At 45.0% G+C, this 20,591-nt stretch overlaps 1 protein-coding gene and 1 pseudogene across 5 annotated transcripts; one reads left to right on the top strand and one right to left on the bottom strand.

Annotated features, from left to right (window-relative positions):
- The first annotated feature begins 1,515 nt into the window (after positions 1-1,515).
- Positions 1,516-2,667, top strand: LOC136544713 (uncharacterized; annotated as a pseudogene).
- A 5,569-nt stretch (positions 2,668-8,236) lies between these two features.
- Positions 8,237-11,004, bottom strand: LOC136547562 (uncharacterized). Of its 5 annotated transcripts, none has more exons than XM_066539506.1 (7): positions 10,809-11,004; positions 10,551-10,647; positions 9,318-9,374; positions 9,144-9,191; positions 8,913-8,978; positions 8,726-8,804; positions 8,237-8,618 (listed from the first exon to the last, which is right to left on the bottom strand). In XM_066539506.1, exons 2-6 carry the CDS (start codon positions 10,608-10,610, stop codon positions 8,751-8,753), a joined length of 285 nt encoding a protein of 94 aa, XP_066395603.1. In that variant the 5' UTR covers positions 10,611-10,647; positions 10,809-11,004; the 3' UTR covers positions 8,237-8,618; positions 8,726-8,750. The 5 variants fall into 5 exon arrangements, with proteins under 5 accessions (XP_066395603.1, XP_066395602.1, XP_066395607.1 ...); XM_066539505.1 differs by having other exon boundaries at positions 10,803-11,002; XM_066539510.1 differs by having other exon boundaries at positions 10,557-10,647; positions 10,809-10,982.
- Positions 11,005-20,591: the final 9,587 nt, after the last annotated feature.

Genomic DNA, 20,591 nt, shown 5'->3' on the forward strand with positions numbered 1-20,591 from the left:
TGAGGGGTTTTCTCGGGCTGAGTGGGATGTCCTCCACCTTATTAAGCTAAAATAGCTTGGGTCTCTACCCCACGGCCCGAGTTTTTACATGGAAGCGGATGTGCACACTGCACAGTGTGTCTGAATAGTATGCATCGTCGACGTCGATTCATCAGCTCAGATAGTAGCGCCCGGCCAACATGCAGTATGAGAACCACGATGATATATATGACAAGTCCTGCGTCGTGTCGTCCCCTTCCTCCTGCATCTGCAGTGCGGAGGCAGCGAGCGGCTGCTTCATGTGCCGACGGTTATGAAGCAGCAGTTGAAGAAGATGCTCATATCAGCAGTTCAGCATAGTCAGCACGCTCGTCCAACTGGTCGATGCTGAAGCTGAAGACGCTGGACTTCAGCTCGCCGGTGCCAAGCGCGATGACGCAGAGGCATATGTACTGACATACAAACATCACGTCCATCTGGAGCCCTGCGGCCTGTTGCGCAGCCCAACCGCGGCGGCCGCAGTTGCCTCACCGCCGTGGACAAATGCAAGGAGCCATTTGCCCTGTGTGCGTGCGTGCATGGATGGATCAAGTCATCAAGACATCACGGCATGCCGGAGCTAATAGCTAGCATCAACCGAGTCTGCAAACCGAGAAGGTGAAAGCCAATGACGCCGACAAGCAGAGGTCACGTGGGTCAGGACTGGACATGAGCTAGGCTTAGATGGGCCGGCGCATTGAGAAAAATTAATTACTGCTTTGAGATCCGTGCAGTTTTAAGAAAGAGGAGTGTTGGAGCACCTGCTTTGAGTACTCTTTCTAAAAGTTGCACAGATCTCAAAGCAGCTTATCTGACGACAGCGTAGACTTGCACAGCCGATAGCAACTTTGATTTTCCGAGCTAAGACTAATGGACAAATGAAGGGAGTTGTCTCACATTTGGTTGATGATGGCCTTTTAATCATGCAATATGCGGATGTCACTATTTTATTTTGGATCATTATTATATGCAACAAGCCAAAGTAAAGCTAGTGCTTAGTACCTTTGAGCAATTATTAATTAGATTTTTTTTTTTTTTTTTTTTTTTTTTTTTTTTTTTTTTTTTTACAAAAGTGAGCTTTTTTGCTATGGCGCAGCCAAGGACTATGAACTGGAATATGTACGTTTGTTTGGGTGCCAGTTAGGTGATTTTCCTTTCAGGTATCTAGGTATTCCTATGAATCATGTTAAGCTATCCAACGAGGACTGGGCATGTATTGAGGAGAGGTTCCATGAAAAACTCATGGGAGAATTATTTATTTGGCACTGAAACAAACCAGTGTTTCGTATTTGGCACTCGAAAATTTGAACTTTCTTATCTGGCATCAAGTTGAAATTTCCTTTCGTAAATGGCACTGCCGTCCATTTAGGACAGTAACGGTGTTAAGTGGCTGGCAAAAAGACACGGATACCCTTGTTTACAGTAGAAACCCACGATGCCAAATAGGGAAATTCAAGTATTTTCGTATGGACGACGCCGACGAGAAGGCAGCGCGCCATGGCCGGCGAGCACGCGCGAGCAGGCCGCCATGCTGCTGCCGGGCAAGCGCGCGAGCGAGCTGTCGAAGCCGCCGCCGGTCTTGCGCGCAGGGGCCGGGGGCGCTACTGTCGCGCAGATGGTGGTCGTCCTCGCCCTCGGCTGGCCATGCAACGGCGAGCGCGCGCGCCTGGAGCTCCGCGTCCGCCATGGCCGCGCGAAGGTGAGCATGGCCTACATGAGCACGCCTACTCCACGCCCTTCGTCAGCGCGCCGTCCAGCCCCACTCGTGACCGGGACCCGTACCCGTCCCCGTCCCACTTCTTCTTCAGCGCGCCGACCAGCCCCGGCGGCGGCGGCAAGGACACCATCCCCGGCGTCCTCGACTTCGACTTCGACTTCTCCTCGCGCTTCCCGTCGCCCTCCGCCGCCGCCATGTCCTCCGCCGACGAGCTCTTCCACAACAGCCAGATCCGCCCCGTCCGCCGCGCTGCTGCTGCCGCACCCGGACCCGGCCTTGCTGCTGGACTTCCCCCACGCCGCCGCAGACGTGCGGCGCGCTGACGCCGAGCGGGTGGAGGAGGAGGCTGCCGACGACCGCGGCCGCGTCCGGAGCTGCTCCCTGCGCCAGAAGGCGCGCTCGATGTCCCCGTTCCGCACACACTGGAGGACCGCGTCGCACGTGCCTGCACAACCCATGCCAGAGGCCGAGTCCGACGACGAGGCGCAGCATCTGGCGGCGGCGACCCCCGCGGCGTCGCGCTCGTCATTGTCCTCGTCCACCGCCTCCTCTGCTTCCTCCACGTCGTCCTCATCCTCCCGGGGATCCCGCCGCTGGGGCGGGCTCCTCAAGGACCTGCTCCACCGCAGCACGTCGGACGGCGGCAAGACCACCCACCACCTGCAGCAGCATTCCCACCACGCTGCTCCAACTGTGCCAACCGCGGCGACGAAGCCGAGCGCATCGTCACCATCTCCATCTCCGTCACCCGTGAAGGGGAGGGGCGGGGCGCCGGGCACCGCAGCGGCAGGAGGAGGTCCGCGCACGAGCGCCTGTACGAGGCGCGGCGCGCCGCGGCGGAGGAGAGCCTCGCACAGTGGCGCAGAGCCGGGGAAGAAGGTCCGGGATCTGGGATTACGGGGGCTCGGCCAAATTTCAGGTTTCGTATCTAGCAGATGGATACATTGGACATACGGAGAAAAAACTGACACGGTCGAACCAGTCAACTAACAGATGACCGATGAAAACGGACGGTAGTGTCATTTACGAAAGGAAATTTCAACTTGATGCCAGATAAGAAAGTTCAAATTTTCGAGTGCCAAATACGAAACACTGGTTTGTTTCAGTGCCAAATAAATAATTCTCTCAAAACTCATCAGCTGGATGGATGACTTGTTCTTACTAATCGGTGCTAACTAGATTAGCTATTTATGTTATCTTTTTTTTTAAATCTCTAGTGGAGTCCTTAAAAAATTAGATTACTATCGCTCCCGCTTTTCCCAGCAATGTGATGAACACAAGAAGAAATACCGTCTGGCTAAGTGGAGTGTTCTCTGTACACCCAAAGATTTTGGTGGGCTAGTAATACTTAATCTGGAACTACAAAAATAGATGCCTTTTGAGTAAGTGGTTGTTTAGGTTGGTCAATGAGGATGGGGTTTGGAAGAACCTTCTAAGAAGGAAATACTTGTCTAATAAATCACTTACTCAAGTGCAACATAGGTCTAGGGATTCTTATTTTTGGGCCGGCCATATGAAGGCTAAGGAGGATTTTATAGCTTGCGGCACTTTTAAGGTGCAGAGTGGGGAGCAGGTGAGGTTTTGGGAGGATGTGTGGTTATGATACAAACATTTTAGAGAGGTTTATCCTAGTTTATATAAAATTGTGAGGCAGAAAGATGATATGGTAGCAAATGGCGTAGGGATAGTACCACTTAATGTGTTTTTTAGACGGAGTTTGGTTAATGAAAATCAGAATGCCTGGTTTGACTTAGTGTCAAAAGTTGTACAGGTTCACCTCTCAAACGAGGAAGATGTGTTCCAATGGAACCTCAGTAAGAATGGGATGTTCACAGTCCGGTCTATGTATTAAACTTTGATCCGATAAGGCGTTCTCCTTGAGAAAACCCTATCTAACAGTTAAAAGTATCATTGAAAATTAAGATTTTCTTGTGGTATTTGGCGGCAACTCTTACGAAAGATAATTTAGCAAAGAGAAACTGGCAAGGAAGTGTCAAGTATTCTCTAGTTCAGTTGAAACTATCCAACATTTGTTCTTTGACTGTCACTTTGCAAACTTTGTTTGGAATACTGTGCATGTCACTTTTGGATTTTCAACCACCTACTAGCTTTGCTAATTTGTTTGGTTCTTGGCTTCGTGGATTACATCCTAAACTCAAAAACCAAATTATGCTAGGAGCAGCCACACTTTGTTGGGCGATATAGTTAAATGATATGATATTTAAAAATTCTAAATCTAACACTTTTATACAGGTAATTTTCAAGGCGACGTTTTGGATCTTAGTGTGGTCCATGCTGCAAAGCTATGAGGCTTTAATTTTGGCAATCTTTACGAAGTTTGGATTGAACTTTAGGAATCGTATTGCATATTAGTTCTTTTCTTTATTTGCTGCGGTCACTAGCTAGGCTGAACTTTGTATTTTCTCATTGGTGTGCAAGCCTTATGGCTTTAGTTTGTATTCCCTTTGTTTTACAGGACATGAAAAAGCAACTATGAATTCTCCTTTTTTATTTGTGAATCCCTGTTTTTATCCTTTGAGCGCACGTCCATAAGCAGCGATCAAGAAAATCGATCAAACGATCCCAATACCGTGAAAGAGAAACTTACCAGATCCAGGGAAGCTTATCTTAAAGGGCTTCAACAAGGGGTTTTATTCGTTCTTTGAGCAAAAAGATAAGATCAGATAGATTCGAACAGCAGTTGTAAAGGTAATAACTACTCTGCCGACCCAAATCATGATCTTCTCAACCATGTTCCCTTATTAAAAAATATATTGGTGTGCAGGCCCGTCCCATGGGGGAGGGCAAGCAGTGCGACGACCTGGGGCCCATGGCACTAGGGGTCCATGAGTATACGTATATGTTGTACATGTATTTGGCTCCATACGGTCACGTCCAGTTCAGTCTGCGGCTCTGCGCGGCAACCCTTTCCTATTCGCGACTTCGCGTCAAAGCATGCGTGCTGTTGCGCCGCGGCGGCTGTTCCGGCGTTCCCAAATCCTAAAATCCCGATTTCCGTAATCTGGAATCCCGTGATCCCAGCAGGCGCCCACTAACCCAGCTGCGCTGTAGTCCCTTCATCCCTGTCCCCTACTCTCTGCGGTAAGTGATTATGGTTTCAGTTCATCAGTATTTATTGTTTGTTCGATCTGAAAACTTCAGTTTCTTTTTTACCTTGCAATCCAATACATACAGGCATCAAGCGATAGTGCAGCGAATTGTTGATCTATTAGTTTAATTATTTAATTCATCAAGGAACTTATGGACATGCCACAGGCAGCAGGCTGCCCATAATTTATTTTAAATTTTAAGTCATTTCATGTTACTGTGATTTCACCGTTCTTTAAGCTTCTTTGATGTATTGTCGTTTTTTAACGAACTATATTTTGCGAGTTAACTCTTATTACCAGTAGTACTATATAGTTCAATCTCGTGATATTAAAATATTAGATTGCCGGGACTTCATTGTCTTGCTTGCCCAAGGGCCCTAAAAATTGTTGGGACGGCCCTGTTGGTGTGGAGTCACAACTCGAACGTCACGTACAGACAGACGGTGAGACCAACAGAGAGTTTGGTTAGGGAATCAACCTGCATGCATGCTGCGCCCTGGGCCATATATGCAGTCAGCAGCAGCCGCTAGGAAAACACAGTACATACAGATGGATGATTATAACAGATTGATCTAATTTGGGGATCTGATATGCACCTCAGATCAATCTGTACGCATATGGCCCGCCGCTCGCTGGTCGCTAGCTGCCACCGTGCCACGCCACGCACATTTATTTAATTACTATAATTACCCTGCATCTGCATGCTAGTCAGTCTGCTCACACGTACTCACACGTGACACGTACATCGATCATCAGATCATGCATGCATGCGTACTATTCGGTTGGTTGGTTCGTATCATTGCTGTTTTTTAAAGAAATACTACTAACTAATTTATACGAGAGAAAAATACTATTTCAACTAAAAATTTACGATCATTTATGACGAGGCCAAACAAACTGCTGATGGATGGTGATACAATCACGCATCGTACGACGTCATGCATTCCTAGTTCCTACCACGGAGTACTTTGTACCTTCTCACACTAACCCTTTTTTCTTTTTTTTTTGAGCGACTGCTGTCCTGTCTCACACTAGTCATTTGTACGGTTCCAATTCCATTCAGCTGCCCCATTCGGCCATTCTTCTTTCCAGGCCCGAGGCCCGACAAGGGATGCAAAGTCTGACAGGCCCAGTGTCCACACGAATTCAAAGCCCAATACACCTCTGGGCTTCACTCGTTCGATTACAGGGAAATCCATGCATTCTACCTCCACTTCCCTGGTAATCTTCCTTTTCAAAACTCTAGATCAGACATCTTACACTCTAAACTCTAAAAACAGTTCAAGTTTTTTTTTCTTCTAAGAACGGGTTTGTCCTTAACTAGTTAAAAAGTCAGTAAATACTTGATAAGTTTTTTAAACCATAGAAAAATGTTACGGGCTTTTGAAAATTCTAAAGAAAAAAAAATCCAGAGATAGAATGTGATATGAAAAATCCAAATAAAATACTTGGAGCTGTTTAGAAAATCAAAAAAAGTTTTTGCTCAAGGAAAATAGAAAAAATATTGTAACAACCAGTCCCGACATACATGGCCTATGCCCACTCTTCCGAGGAGTGGTCCCACCCACGTAGCAACCCACTTGAACTTTCGTCCTCGCTTCGTTCAAAACGGTTAACCTACGCGTTCCTCAGTTTCGTACTAAACCTGGCTGCACAGTGTTTTTCGCGGTGCTACAGTAACAGTGAACAGTATAAGGGAGTGAGAAGAACAGTTTGCCTCCAAAAATGAAACGTCCAGTGCTTACCCCTTAGCTGTTTGTGTTTTATTTTCACCATTCAAGGCTTCACTAATTGAGTTTATTGTTTCTCAGACTTTTCAGTGTTTTGATGATAGGCTCAGAGCAGACAACAAATATAATGATTCAACAAGACAAGCTGATAAGCTATCTCTGTTCAATCCACACATCTAGTACTTGTAAATTCAACTTGCAGATCAATAAATTTAATTTGAACAACAATGGATCAAGGAAGGGAGTAGCACTCGCCTGGCGTTGGCTGACTTGAATCACCACTGCCAGCCTTTTGACAGTGCCACCATCCTTGTTAGAATAGAACTAGAATTTAATCCTACTGATAAAAAGAAAAAAATCCTTGCTGTCACAGCCTAGACAGAGGAGAGTGCAGGAGATTGTCTTACCGGTTGTGATCTGCCCAGTACTAAATCCTTCATGGCTCGCCACCAACCACGCACAACTTCGTCGCCTTCACCCCAACTTCATCTGCTGCTTCATGGAGGATATAGATCTCGGAGAGGGAGACAAGGAGGATAATGCACAGTAACGAAGAAGTAAATAGGCCAAAATAGCTTAAAATATGTAGCAATGTCGCAAAGATCACATATGAGCAATTAACTGTGATTTTCGTATGGCCTGGCAAATACTATTCATTGTCTAAAAAAAATTATAGCGAGTACTGACTGCAAAGGTAAAACAAGTAAGCTGCCATTGAAGTCTAGAAGATCCAATTGAATTCATAAAATTATACAATTAAGCTTGGAACAGAGGCCTCCACGGATGTATCATGAATTTAATAAAAGTTGAAAAATAAGGACTGGCACAAATTGATTACACACATAATATGGCTCTTACCTTTCCACGTTGTTCAGCATGAACTGATTGGCCACCGATGCAGCATGTGAACTCATTGCCACTTGCAGATCAGAGGAGGTGTGGGAGGTCGCTGCCTCTTTGGATCCAGGCCGCCCCCACCAGATCAGATCAGGGCATCGAGGTGCCGGGTCGCCTGGCCGCCGAATCGAAGGCACGGAGGGCTCCCGGTCTCGAGGCCTGGAACTCTCCTCGATGCCGGCTGTGGGCGTGGGGCAGCGGGGGCCGCGCACGTGTGGCGGTGGGGCCACCGGTGGCCACAGTGGGGACGGCGGGCGTCGAGCGCGGTGGGGACGGCGAGTGGACGGCGACCATAGTGGGGACGGCAGACGAGTGGGCAGGCGAGCGGGCGGCGGCCGCTGTGGGCGAGCGCGCCGCAGCAGCAGCGGAGGTGCGTGATGCAGCGGGGCCGAAGGAGCGAGCACGCAGCGGCGGCGGGACGAGTGAGCGCGTGCGTGAGAGAGGGTACGTTGGTCATACTTAAAAAACAACCGACACGATCAAAATAGTCAACTAACGGATGAGTGGATAAAATGGACGATAGTGCCATACAGGGAAGGAAATTTTAACTTGATGCCAAATAAAAAAGTTCAAATTTTTAAGTGCCAAATACGAAAGACTAATTTATTTCAGTGCCAAATACATAATTCTCTCTAATTTGAATGGTTTTGAGAGTGGAGGTAATATATCTGGTTTTAAAATTCAGGGAGTAAAATTAGACTACGACGTCAATTCAGTCGGTAGAATAGACTTTTTCCATCAGTATATACCGTATCATTCTCAGCTCCTCCAAAAGGATTTCACATTGTCATCCCAAATTGGAATATTCATTCATAACACTCTCTTGTTTTTGCTGAATATATATATGGGATGTAGTAAACAAACGGAGAAGCCAAGTAGAGAGGAGACATTTCATCTGCTCAACCAAGATACTTTGAAACAGGTGATGGCATCTACCACTTCCACAAATCAGCATATACTACTAGCAATATCTAGTCTATCTATAACCCCGTAGGCTTAAATTTCCCCTAGTTGAAGGGCTCAATCCTGAATTTCCCCTAACCAATGCAATTATGCAACCAACTAAATAGCTAGTAATCCCAGCGACTCCATCTCTTCATCATCTCTCCCAGTCAGAGAGCTAGGGAAGTATTGTAAGCCCTGGCCCTGCATCGTCCATCCAAAAGAAATAAAGAACGGCTCATCACACAATTAACTTGAAGCATCCTTAGAATTCCCAAGGTGCAAGTTTCAGAGACTGCAATTTCAGGCACCTTTAATTTTCCGCACGTCTTCAGCTCAGCTGGACGCACAGGTCGGCTTGCGAGGGGGAAGCTGGTGATGGGGCGTCCTCTGCAAGCAACAAACATCTTGCTTTCACCACAATGCATGCAAGTTGCATTGATAAAACGTGCAGTGCAGCGCAGCTGAGCTAAAAATCACTGCAGTCTAGCTACTCACCTTTAGCTTTGGCTTCAAGGATTCGATAGCAGTAGCAGCCCGTGCGTTGCCGCTGTTTGCAGCTTGCTGAAGCAAAGCATTTCCATCAGAAAGCAAAGGTTTCATCAGTTCAGAGAACAGCTAGGCAGCATCTGTGCATGCTGTAGCCCATCTATGGGCCTGTAGCATACAAGAAACTTGCAGAGGCAGAGATGCTCGTTTATTCCTGGATGGATGAGAAGGATTGGATACCTTGCCAAGGACCCAGTCCGCAGAATCGAAATAGGCGCGCTCCTGATCCTGCACAAGAAAACCACCAAATAAAAAAAAGAATCATCAGATGCTATACTACTGTAAGCAGATTCGTTCCATGCACATCGGTGCTGCATGTTTAAGGTTGGTCAGCCCAGCAGTAGATAGTAATACCTTTGAAATCAGAGGCTTCTTAGGCACCATTCCACCATACTTCTTCTCAACGAAAGCCTGCAGCTCAAAGTATATTACTGTTAAACGTTATGTGCAGTGCAGTAACCAGTAACCAGTAACGTATAAAATTGAACGCTAGCTAACAAAACCCACACCATATTCAATATGGAATCCTGCATTTACACATTCTTAACACGGGCAGGCAAGTTCATAAAAACAAGTCTGCACTCAGAGCCCATCTTTTTTTTCCCCAGGCAGGGTGGGTGCAGGTTTCGTGGCTACTCTACTATCTATTTTGCGAAGAAAAAGTAGCTAGTAGAGCATGTGAAACATGCTACTGAACCGACGGCCATCCGTGAACGAAGCTGTCGCTGACAAGGACAGGGTTTCAGAAACATTCAGACGAAATGTGCTCAAATCAAATGATTCAGGGCAGGGAAATGCTGTTCACTGCCTGTGCACGGTCCATGCAGATGGACCCCCAAAGATGAGAGATTCCAAGCTTGTCTCGCTCTCATTGGTGAAAAAGAAGAAGGCTGGTATGGTATTGTTCTGGTCTGCAATGAACAGAATGCATGCGTTGGCCTTGGCCGGTTGGCCCACGGGTTTTGTTCAGAGCATCGATCAGAAAAATTCAGCCAAGAGATTCTTCACATCATTTTCGTCTTTTGGTTTTCGGTGGATGTAAGGTTCAGTCCAGCGATTACTTTTCCAGCAAAAAACCAAAGAAAAAAAAGGCTCGGTGAGTCGCTGTGTAGTAAGCATTATTCAGCATTACACACTCTCCTGTTGAAACTTGGAACAGAACAGACTATCCTATGAACTTGTTTTTTCTTTTAACTGCGAATTACGGAATCAGAAAGCGGGATTATTAGTGCTTGAGATGTTCAGACACTAGCCTTAGACGATCCACATTGCATCCTGCTGCAACACACAAAGAAACAGCAGCAGCAGTGAAAAAGAACAATTTTTCTTCTGGTTCTTGAATTTCCAAACATGATGGATCAGTCAAGAGGAAAATTCAGGCAGAGAAAAACATGTGAACAAAAAGAGGCATAGAGAAAATGAAAACGGGTGGTGGATCAGAAGAACGGAGCAGCCGTGAAACGATTCATATGAACAAGGAACAAACAATGCTCTCGATCGATCCGTTTCAGCAAGCAAGTGCATAATGAGTTCAGAGGAACACCATGGCGTCACAGGGTAGTAAGTAGAGCAGAGCAGAGCAGGCACCTGTACCTGTTCTCCCGTGGCCACCGACGACGCCGACGAGTTGCTGCTGCCGTCGGCCATCTCTTACTGCCGTCGTCGTCCTCCTCCTCGGCTCTTGCTGCTCCAGAACAAGAGAGCAATTAACACCGCTCCCAGGAAGGATATCGAGGAGGCACACAAAGTATGAAATGGAAGTAGAGAACATGTGCAGATAAAAGAAAGGAAGTGGATTGGGTTTAGGTAGGTGAGGGAGAAGCTTGGCACGGCACGTACACGTACTGTATGGATCAGTATGGAAGCCTGCTGCAAGGGAAGGAAAGGAGGAGGGAGACAAACAGATATGGGGATTGTGTGATATGTTGGCGTGTGTCATGGATATGGATTGGAGCTCATATATAGATTGATAGATAGATAGATAGATATATAGAGAGAGAGAGAAGAGAAGAGAGAGGGGGCAGACAGCAGAGGATCGAGCACGCGTCTGGTGGTGATCCCGTGTCCTGTGTGAAAGAGAGATCCACATCCACCACCACCGGGGGGCGGGGGCAATGCCAATTGCCAATGCATGAGGCCATATATTGCCATATTCCCTGCCTAGTGTTTTTATTTATCTATTTATTATTTATTGTGCTGCTTACTCAAAGTATGCCATTTATTTATACAGTGGATTTGGATAGGTAATGCTGCTTTATCTATCGCACTAGTCAATGCATGTACAAGGAGAGTTGTGGGAGCTTAGCTTGCCGGAGAAAAGAGACCTTGGAAGGGAGAGGTACACATATACTACTACTACTACTACTATAAGACCACTTTGTAAAATCGTACAACTAATCAACCGCAAACAACTTGGAGGCGCAAATGATTAAGCTATCATTACATATACGAGTAGTCTACTCGAACGAATGAAGATGCAGCAAGTTATAAAACATTTCTGCGCGGTACTGCAATGGAATCGCAACGTTTCTGCACGGCCATGCACATACCGGAACAACTGAAGCCGCGGCACCGACGGTCTGAAGGCTTGGATTATCCATCCTGTATTCCTGCTGCATCGCTCGCTGTGTGTGTTGCCGTGCGTGCTGTATTCTTGCCTTGGATTCCAGACTCCAGTGATGATGGGAGCCAGGGCTCAGAGGCTGGGTTGCGTTTCGTCATCAAGCCAAAGATCCGATCCCTAGCGTGCCGTCCCTCTCCCTCTCCGATCCGCTCCCAAATCCCCCTGCTGTCAACTGTCATGCTCGCCTTTTTCTATTCCTTGGCTGCCGATGCACGATGCTTCCTCCCTTTCTTTCCTCCCTATCTCTTGGCATTGCATGTGCCTTTCACTCTTTTGGTGGCTGGAGATTGCTTTGCCTTCTGGGTTCCTTCTTCAAAATAAAACTGGGCTTTCAGACTCTTAGGTCAAAATGAAAACTTGTGGTCACCACTGTAGCTTGCTGCTGGGTTTTCAGGTCACAGGCCAAAACTCTGTGGTTGCTGGTGCACCTTGCTGACTGTATCTGTATCTACGGCTGTACGCCCGTGCTACTTTCTGAATCCTGACCCTTTCCCCACCCCCTTTTCGTACATACATATTGAGCCTCGTTCACTTTGCAAAAAAAAAAAAAGTGAACTCGATGAATAGTACCACTTTCGTCTTATTTGGCAAATATTGTTCAATCGTGGACCAACCAGGCTCAAAAGATCCATCTCGTGATTTCCAACTAAACTGTGTAATTAGTTATTTTTTTACCTACATTTAATACTCCATGCAAGCGGCTAAAAATTGATGTGATGGAGAGAGTGAAAAAACTTAGAATTTGGATGGCATCTAAGTAAAGCCTGAAATCGTTCCGGTTCTTCCATACATACACAGTGATTTAGTACATTATTCCATTATTAGAGCATAAATAGTAGCATTCAAGTTAAAAAGATCTCCGGATCGACGCAAGGTCATCGTGTATACATGCATTAACCTTCTCGAATGGATCGGATCGGAGTGATTAATTTCTGAATGAACCTGGTGGAATAGTCTAATTAAGGGGTGTTTGGTTCCACCTCCTATACTTTAGGCGTCGTCCCATCGGATATTTGGACATATGCATGTAGTATTAAATATAGACTATTTACGAAACTAAATGCACAGATTGAGACTGTTTTGCGAGACAATTTTTAAGCCTAATTAGTCAATGATTTGACAACGTGGTGCTACAGTAAACATGTGTTAATGATAGATTAATTAGGCTTAATAAATTCGCCTCACGGATTACTAACGGATTCTATAATTTTTTTATTAATATGCAAACACCTCATACGACACCTCCACGTGACATCTTCTAAACTTCTAAACTTTAGTCACCGAATCCAAATACCACTTAGAACAACAGTACCTAGTAATCTGATCTCGAGCAATGATGTATGTAAACAGTTTGCCAGATGAAAGAAACTCGTAAAAAATATGATTTGATATGATTAATATATCTTAGAAAAATTATATCATTTTTTTGCGGAATTAAATGAAAATAATTTTTATGTGAAAATTATAGATCTCGACGAGATCTACAACTTTCTAGGTTTGAGTTTTTTCATTCGAAGTCGTTAAGATGCTCAAAAAAATTAATGACATATTTAGACTTAAGGGTATTTTTGACTTTTCACACCTGCAATTTGACGACGTTAGAGCCCAAACTGACGGCAGTGGCATGGAGGGCATAAAAAAGTTGCAGCAGTGACGCTGAAGACCGCTGAACTTTTCCAGAAACTCACAGGGTATTACGATCTTTTTTTAATGGCACACAAGGAATTCCCCCTAAATTGATGTATGTACACCATTAGATTCAAAGATATTGTTAAGATGATAAATTATCCAAGGATTATGATAAGAGTGGATGATATACTTTGGGGTATAAGTATTCCTTTAATTCCTTGTATAGATAGAAAGATGTATAAGACGATATAGAGCATGTTTGAATGCATAGGACTAATTGTTAGCCCATTATTATTTTAGCCCTAACCCATCGAAACAGGGACTAATATGTAAATTAATTTGTTAGCCAAAATTATACTCCGTAACTAATTGTCAACGAACTAGCTGATTAACCCTAGCTTTTAGACTATTTTTTAGCTATAACTAGTAAGTAGTAACTAGCCTCTGGTTAATCCAAACAGACCGATAATAAAGCGATGTATGCACGTTGCAGTTGCAGAACATGCCTCACAGTGTCCAGGGACAGAATAGCGTATGAACTTCCTGCAAACCATATGCCTCACAATGTGCAGGTGCCTGCAGTTTGTTTTCAGGCGATGGTTATTGGATATATTTTATAATAAAATTATAGCTTTAGCTCACTATAATTTCTATAGACATAATCTGTAATTTTTTTTTGTTTTGGAAATAAAATAACCCGTTAAACAAAACCACAAACCTAATAAAATCTTATTTGTGTTGGCACAAAGACAATTGAGAATTGAGAATTGTTTCTATACTCAAGCAAAGACAAAATTTGATATGTTATGACACAAAGATAAATAACAAATCACAAAAATAATAATTTACTTGTACTATTTGGTGGCACAAGAGACCTTAATAAATCATCTTAAAATTCATACACCTAAAATCTAGAAAAAGTGTAAGTATAAAGGGCATACACTTGTCATAATGAGCAAGAAAATGGAGGATTTTATCTTCCTATTCTACATGCTATCAACCTCGCTACGCCTTCCTCCTCTCCCAGCCGCACACAGGCCATGCGCCGTGGCTGCTGTCCCCGTCCTTCTACCTCCTCCTACAATCTACCCCCTTCATCTCAAAGTAACAGAATTTTAACATCATTAAGATCAATGGCTCCTAACGCTCCCTCAAAAGCTTCAACCCAATTTGATGGCCAACATTATTTGGATCATCCCTACACCCTAGGCTTCAACGCACGCCCCCACACCCCCTTACACGGCGTTGACGCACCTCACGACCAACGACCCATGATCGAATCCCCAAATTAAATTTCCTTCTTCTCCCAATGTGGTGGCGCACCAGGCAGGCTCCCACGGTGGCCGGCCTTAGGCGCGGCCAGGCCTCGGTGCCGCTAGCTTCCGTCCCCCACACCCCGCTGCGCACGCATTTCTCCCTCCCACTCTCCAGATGTGGTGGCGCACTGTTTGGGCCCCTACGAGGATTGAGGATTTAAGGGCTATGGTGCGGTTGGCCTCGGTGATGGCCGTGAGAGCAAGCCGGCCTAGGGGCTCGTGGGCCGAGGCGCACGCGCGGGTGAGGAGCTAGGTGCCCTTCACGAAGTGTTGGGTCGACTGGGCTGTGGAGGAACCGCCGCTGGCGTCGGAGCGGCACTGCCGTAGGGCGGCACGGCGGGGGAGGGAGTGGAGCGCGACGAGCATGCCAGCAGCAAGGAGGAAGGAATATGTGAAAGTTGATCTCACATATTTTCCTTTCATAGTTAGTGTAAGGAAAATGGACCCTAGGCCCATTCACTTTGGATTTTGGTGTTTAATAACCAACACAACCAAATTGGACTAATAAATTTGCAAGTAATTATTTTGTAGTTTAATATGGTGCAAGACGTGATGAGGACATGACATCCATGCATATGACCATGTTTGGCGCATTGGATGGAGGGAAAGGAGGCCAGTAAGGGTGTCTAAGTCAAGAAGGAGGCCCGAGGCTAATTCGGTTCGAGTCTCCGAGGTGGAGGCCCAAAGCAACTCAAGTTTGAGTCTGCCTCGGAATCCAGGACCAGTCTGCCTTAAACTGGTCACCCAGGATGCATCCGGACTCCGTTTTTGATGATCCATATATGGATGGAAAGCTAATTGGATAAGAAAGCCAACCCAATTGGTTTCAAGTCAAAAGCCCTTCAGAATCAACAGAAATCATCAAAACAAGTCAGCGTCCAGAATCTACCATGGTGCTGCGACACCGTCTTTTGGTCCGTTGGACCGCGTATAGTGTTTGGGCCCATTAGGGGGCGCATCTAGGGGGGTGACGCCCAATACTATAAATACCAGCCGTCGCTCCCTTAGGGTTTGGGTTTAGCTTAGATTAATCTGTCAAGAACAGTTTCGCCGTTCATTGGTTTGTGAGACCCCAACTTCGTGAGTTTAATCATTCATCTGTAATTTGGTTGCGTTTTTTCTTGTTCTTGCTTGTGTTCTTCATTGCGCAGGCAAGGATTAGCCTTCTTGGTGAGGTTAACCTGGTCCGTGACTCAGTTGATAACCAGAGGAGCTATGGTGCTAAGATTGTAGGGTTCGATCTTTCGATCTGAAGCCGGATCGGTGTGTTATTCTCCGCCACAACGATAGTTACCATCACCTGACGGAAGATCGGGATCCCTGTCTCCATCAAGTGGTAATCAGAGCTAAGGTATACCATCAGGTTCACATTTATTCCCTAGTTTGAGTGTTTCGCATTCGTCCCATAGTCCAGTGCCATACTCGTTTTTTCTGTCCTAGAACATTCCGCGCCATAGCCTTTGCATATTTCAGTTTTAGAGTCCGTCGTGTTGAGTTTGTGTCCTGGTCGAGATCTTGTTGCTGGTTAGGTCGTGTTAGAGTCCAGTTCGTGTGTTTTCCCCCATCGTTTTCATCAAATCTTTGCTGTTGTGATCAATTTTACGCACATTGTTTCCGTTTTGTCCTCTAATTCGGAGCCAATTCTTAAAACTGGTCTAGTTTTCGTATACGGACTCCGATTTCGACGTTCCATATATCAAAATCGATCCGAAAAAATTTTCGGATCCATCCATCCCCCATCTTTTCAGGGTTGGAAAATTTTAAAATGGTCAAAAACTGGTCACAAGATCCTATTTTCGTGGTCACAAGCTTTTTATCGATTTTGAGCACGTCTTCTGAAATTTCCACAGGCCACGTCTTTCATTTTTTTAAGCTCATATTTTTTGTGGTTACTTCTTTTGTGCTCCTAAGTGAAGAAAAAATATCAAAAATAAAATAAAATAAAAAAGTCAAAATTTCCCAAAAAACAACGACGGCCCAAAAAATAGAAAAAAGAGAGGGGCAAAAGAGAAACAATATCTAGAGGAGCACATAGAGAAGGCCAAAGTGAGCTGTGTTAGCGTGTGCTATCTGGTTTCTTGTTTGTGTTGCTGTTTTCCATCCACCATACTTGTTTTTCACACTCCTGTCACCTTGCTATCCACCATACTTGTTTGTTACACACCTGGTACTTGGAACATTTTAGACTAGCAACGAGAACAAGTACTTTGGACTATAATTCAGCATTACTTTCTGTTACTAACTTGTGTGCCAGATATATATATTACTCTTTGTTTGCCTTCCAAGCTCCACAAATTCTTCAGATCAGTACAGAAAAGGGCCTTGCAATCTCGGTACCACTACCTCATAGGTATCACGAACCAGCCGCCGGTTGTACCGCCCACTGCTTGCGTTAGTAAAAACTTTGTAAGAGCTTGGTAAGACATTTCCACTTGCTATGAAAAGTGACACCACTACAACCACGTAGTCATTTGGTAGGGATAACTTTCACTGCTTGTTCCTGTTTTTGTGTTTACAATGACAGGTTGTTCGTATCCACCGACTTATGATGGTATAGGTGCTGATGAGTACATAGAGTAGAAAATTGCCATTGATAACATATTTGCTACTCGCTTTATGTGTCCAAGGAGGAAGGTAAAAAATGCAGCTAGTGTTTTGTGATATTCTGCTTTATCTTGGTGGGAGTCTTTAGATCCTTCTGATAAACCTCAAACTTAGAATGATATGAAACTTCTTATGTGAGAAACCTTTGTTAATCCATCTCCTATTTTGATTTCGTATGCTGAGGTGCACCATTTAGAGGAAGAGTTGGTTGTTATTCCTCTTGCTATGACTAACCTTCTGCAGAATAATATACATAAGCGAGAGGATGACGTGGAAGAAAATAAGGAGCTCACAACCTCATATGCAAATTCAGAACCATCACTTCACCATGCACCTATTACTCCTGCTGAGAACACAGGTAATGCCCATGGTCCTACACTCACGGAAGGTGAAAATTGTCTTAATGTACTAAATTTTTCCACAAACCATGCTGTCATAGAGTAATTGTTAGTGGAACCCTCTCTTGATTTATCTTTGTCCCATGATAATTTGCTTGATGTTCCTTATGACAAAGATGAATTGGTTGAAGATGCTTCAGTTTTACATGTTTTAGAACCAGTGACTTGTGCTGAAAATAAACATGTTATTCATATTGCTACTAAAATTGATGAGTTTAAACTGTTGTCTTCTTTACATACTTTGGGTTACATTGAATTTGATGTTTTGTGTAACCTAGATTGTTTAGAAGAGAGCCTTTTTAAATATGCTGATTTGCCTTAGTTTTCTAAACACACATATCATGTTATTAGCAGATATAACAACAAGGGACAATATATGATACATCGAGTATACATTCGTAATAATATGAATTCTCCTTTTATTGTACAAGATTATGATCATTTAGAGGGCAGCCATAATAATACAAATATTTTCTCATGTTCCTTAAAGAAACAAGTTCACTTCCAACAAGGGGAACTTTGTTGGTTGCTACCTATGTCTGCTCGACCATCTATTCCTATATTGTCTTTGGTTAGTTCTAATCTTTTTGTAGGATAGTGTTTACATACATCATGTGCATTCGGATCGTGGAGTCTACATGCTTGCTAAAATTTTTATGTGAGATGACATGCTAGAAACTTGGAAACATGGTCACGTTCCTTCTCACAATTATTTCAGTTTTCTTTGTCCTCGTAACCCTATTCTCCTTTATGTTGTGCAGAATCAGTTTGAAGCACAATCGACGCCGAGGACGGCTTTTCATCAAGAAGGGGAGGATGATGAGGACATGACATCCATGCGTATGACCATGTTTGGCGCATGGGATGGAGGGGAAGGAGGCCAGCAAGGGTGTCCAAGTCAAGAAGGAGGCCTGAGGCTAATTCGGTTCGAGTCCCCAAGGTGGAGGCCCAAAGCAACTCAAGTTCGAGTCTGCCTCGGAATGCAGGACCAGCCTGCCTTAAACTGATCACCCAGGATGTATTCGGACTCCGTTTTCAATGATCCATATATGGATGGAAAGCTAATTGGATAAGGAAGCCAACCGAATTTGTTTCATGTCAAAAGCAGTTCAGAATCAACGGGAATCGTCGAAATAAGTCAGCATCTAGAATCTACCAGGGTGCTGCGACACCGTCTTTTGGTCCGTTGGACCGTGCATAGTGTTTGGGCCCATTAGGGGGCGCGTCTAGGGGGATGACGCCCAAGACTCTATAAATACTAGTCATCGCTCCCTTAGGGTTTGGGTTTTACTTAGATTAATCTGTCAAGAACAGTTTCGCCGTTCATCGGTTTGTGAGACCCCAACTTCATGAGTTTAATCATTCATCTGCAATTTGGTTGCGTTCTTTCTTGTTCTTTCTTATGTTCTTCATTGCGCAGGCAAGGATTAGCCTTCTTGGCGAGGTCAACCTAGTTTGTGACTCAGTTGATAACCAGAGGAGCTGTGGTGCTAAGATTGTAGGGTTTGATATTTCGATCTGAAGCCAGATCGGTGTGTCATTCTCCGCCATAACGATAGTTACCATCACCTGATGTAAGATTGGGATCCCCGTCTCCATCAAGACATGACTTGGACAAAGGTAACATGATGATTAGATGATCAACACCTCAAGTAAGACCCTAGAAGCACAAGAGAAGACCTAAGATATCAAGCAAAGTCCAAGCACGAAGATAGAAACCAAGCTGGATGCAAGATCATAAAGAAACACGCTTCATAGAGGTGACTAGACATGGACCTTATAAGGAGTGGACGCATCCAATCTATTGCTCGGCAACAACAGGCGTTAACAGTAGCGACCGGACGCTGAGCGAGGCAGTGACCGAACGCATAGACTTCACTATTCATCATCGCGGCAGTAATTCGGCGTGACCAGATGCAGCGGCATAGGACAACCGGATGCACAATGTGTAGCCTCTGATCGAGTCTAGAGAGGTTCTAGAGTGACGCTAGCACGACCGGACGTGTCCGATTGAGTGTGACCGGACTCGGCTCAGAGTCCGATCAACACGTGCGCTCCAACGGTCGGGATGACCGAACATGTCTGGTCAAGACGACAACAGCATCCGGTTAGTAGCAGAAAGCTGGGTTTCACCCCCAATGGCTACTTTCTCTATGAGGCTTATAAATAGACCCCCAATAGGCCATTTGAGATATGGAGAGTTGAGAAAACATACTAAGGGTGTTGATACACCATTTTAGTGATCTTCACTTGTATAGCGCTTAGTGATTCATTAGGTGATTAGCGTAGGTGCTTTGTGAAGTGCTTAGGTTAATTAGACCACTGCTTATGTGCTTGCTCTAGGTTTAAGTCTAGTGTTTAGTGAGGTTTGCATACCTCTTACCACTCGGTGCTTGTGCGCACTATTGTTATACATTGGAGGGGCTTCTAATCTTGCGAGATCACATAAATCGTGTTTGTGGTGTGGCCGCCACCGTGTACCAAAGGGAACAAGGCCTGCGGCGGTTTGGCCAAAAGTTTGATAGTGAAGACGACGGGGAGCAGTCCTGGAGAGGCTTGCCGGAAGGCACACCGGAGACCCACTTACGCATGGAGAAGGCCCAGGGCTATCCATAGAGTTACCTGACCGAGAGCTTGGCCCTTACGAGGGGCTCCAACGAGGACTAGGAGGAAGCTTGCGCGCTTCTTGATGCCTCGGTAAAAATACCGGAGTCATCTACGGGAGTTTGCATATCTCTACCTTACTCTTTAGCTTCCTCATTTACATTATTTGCATAACTCCTTTTTGCAGTAGAGATAGCAACACACTAGCAAAACCGCAGTTGCACATTTAGATAGTTTATCTTTTGCATAGGTTTTGCTAAGAATAGAAAAAGAGGCCATAGTTTAGAGTTAGAGTTTTAAGTTGCCTAATTCGCCCCCTCTCTTAGGCGTCACGGTCCCTTACAAGTGGTATCGGAGCCGGTTGGATCAATTTGGACTTTTGGCTTCACTGCCGTTGAGCCGACGACATTCTAAGTGTTTAGGATGGATACCTCTAGGCCTCCATACTTTGACG

This window comes from Miscanthus floridulus, chromosome 3 (assembly GCF_019320115.1).
Source record: "Miscanthus floridulus cultivar M001 chromosome 3, ASM1932011v1, whole genome shotgun sequence".
NCBI lineage: Eukaryota > Viridiplantae > Streptophyta > Magnoliopsida > Poales > Poaceae > Miscanthus > Miscanthus floridulus.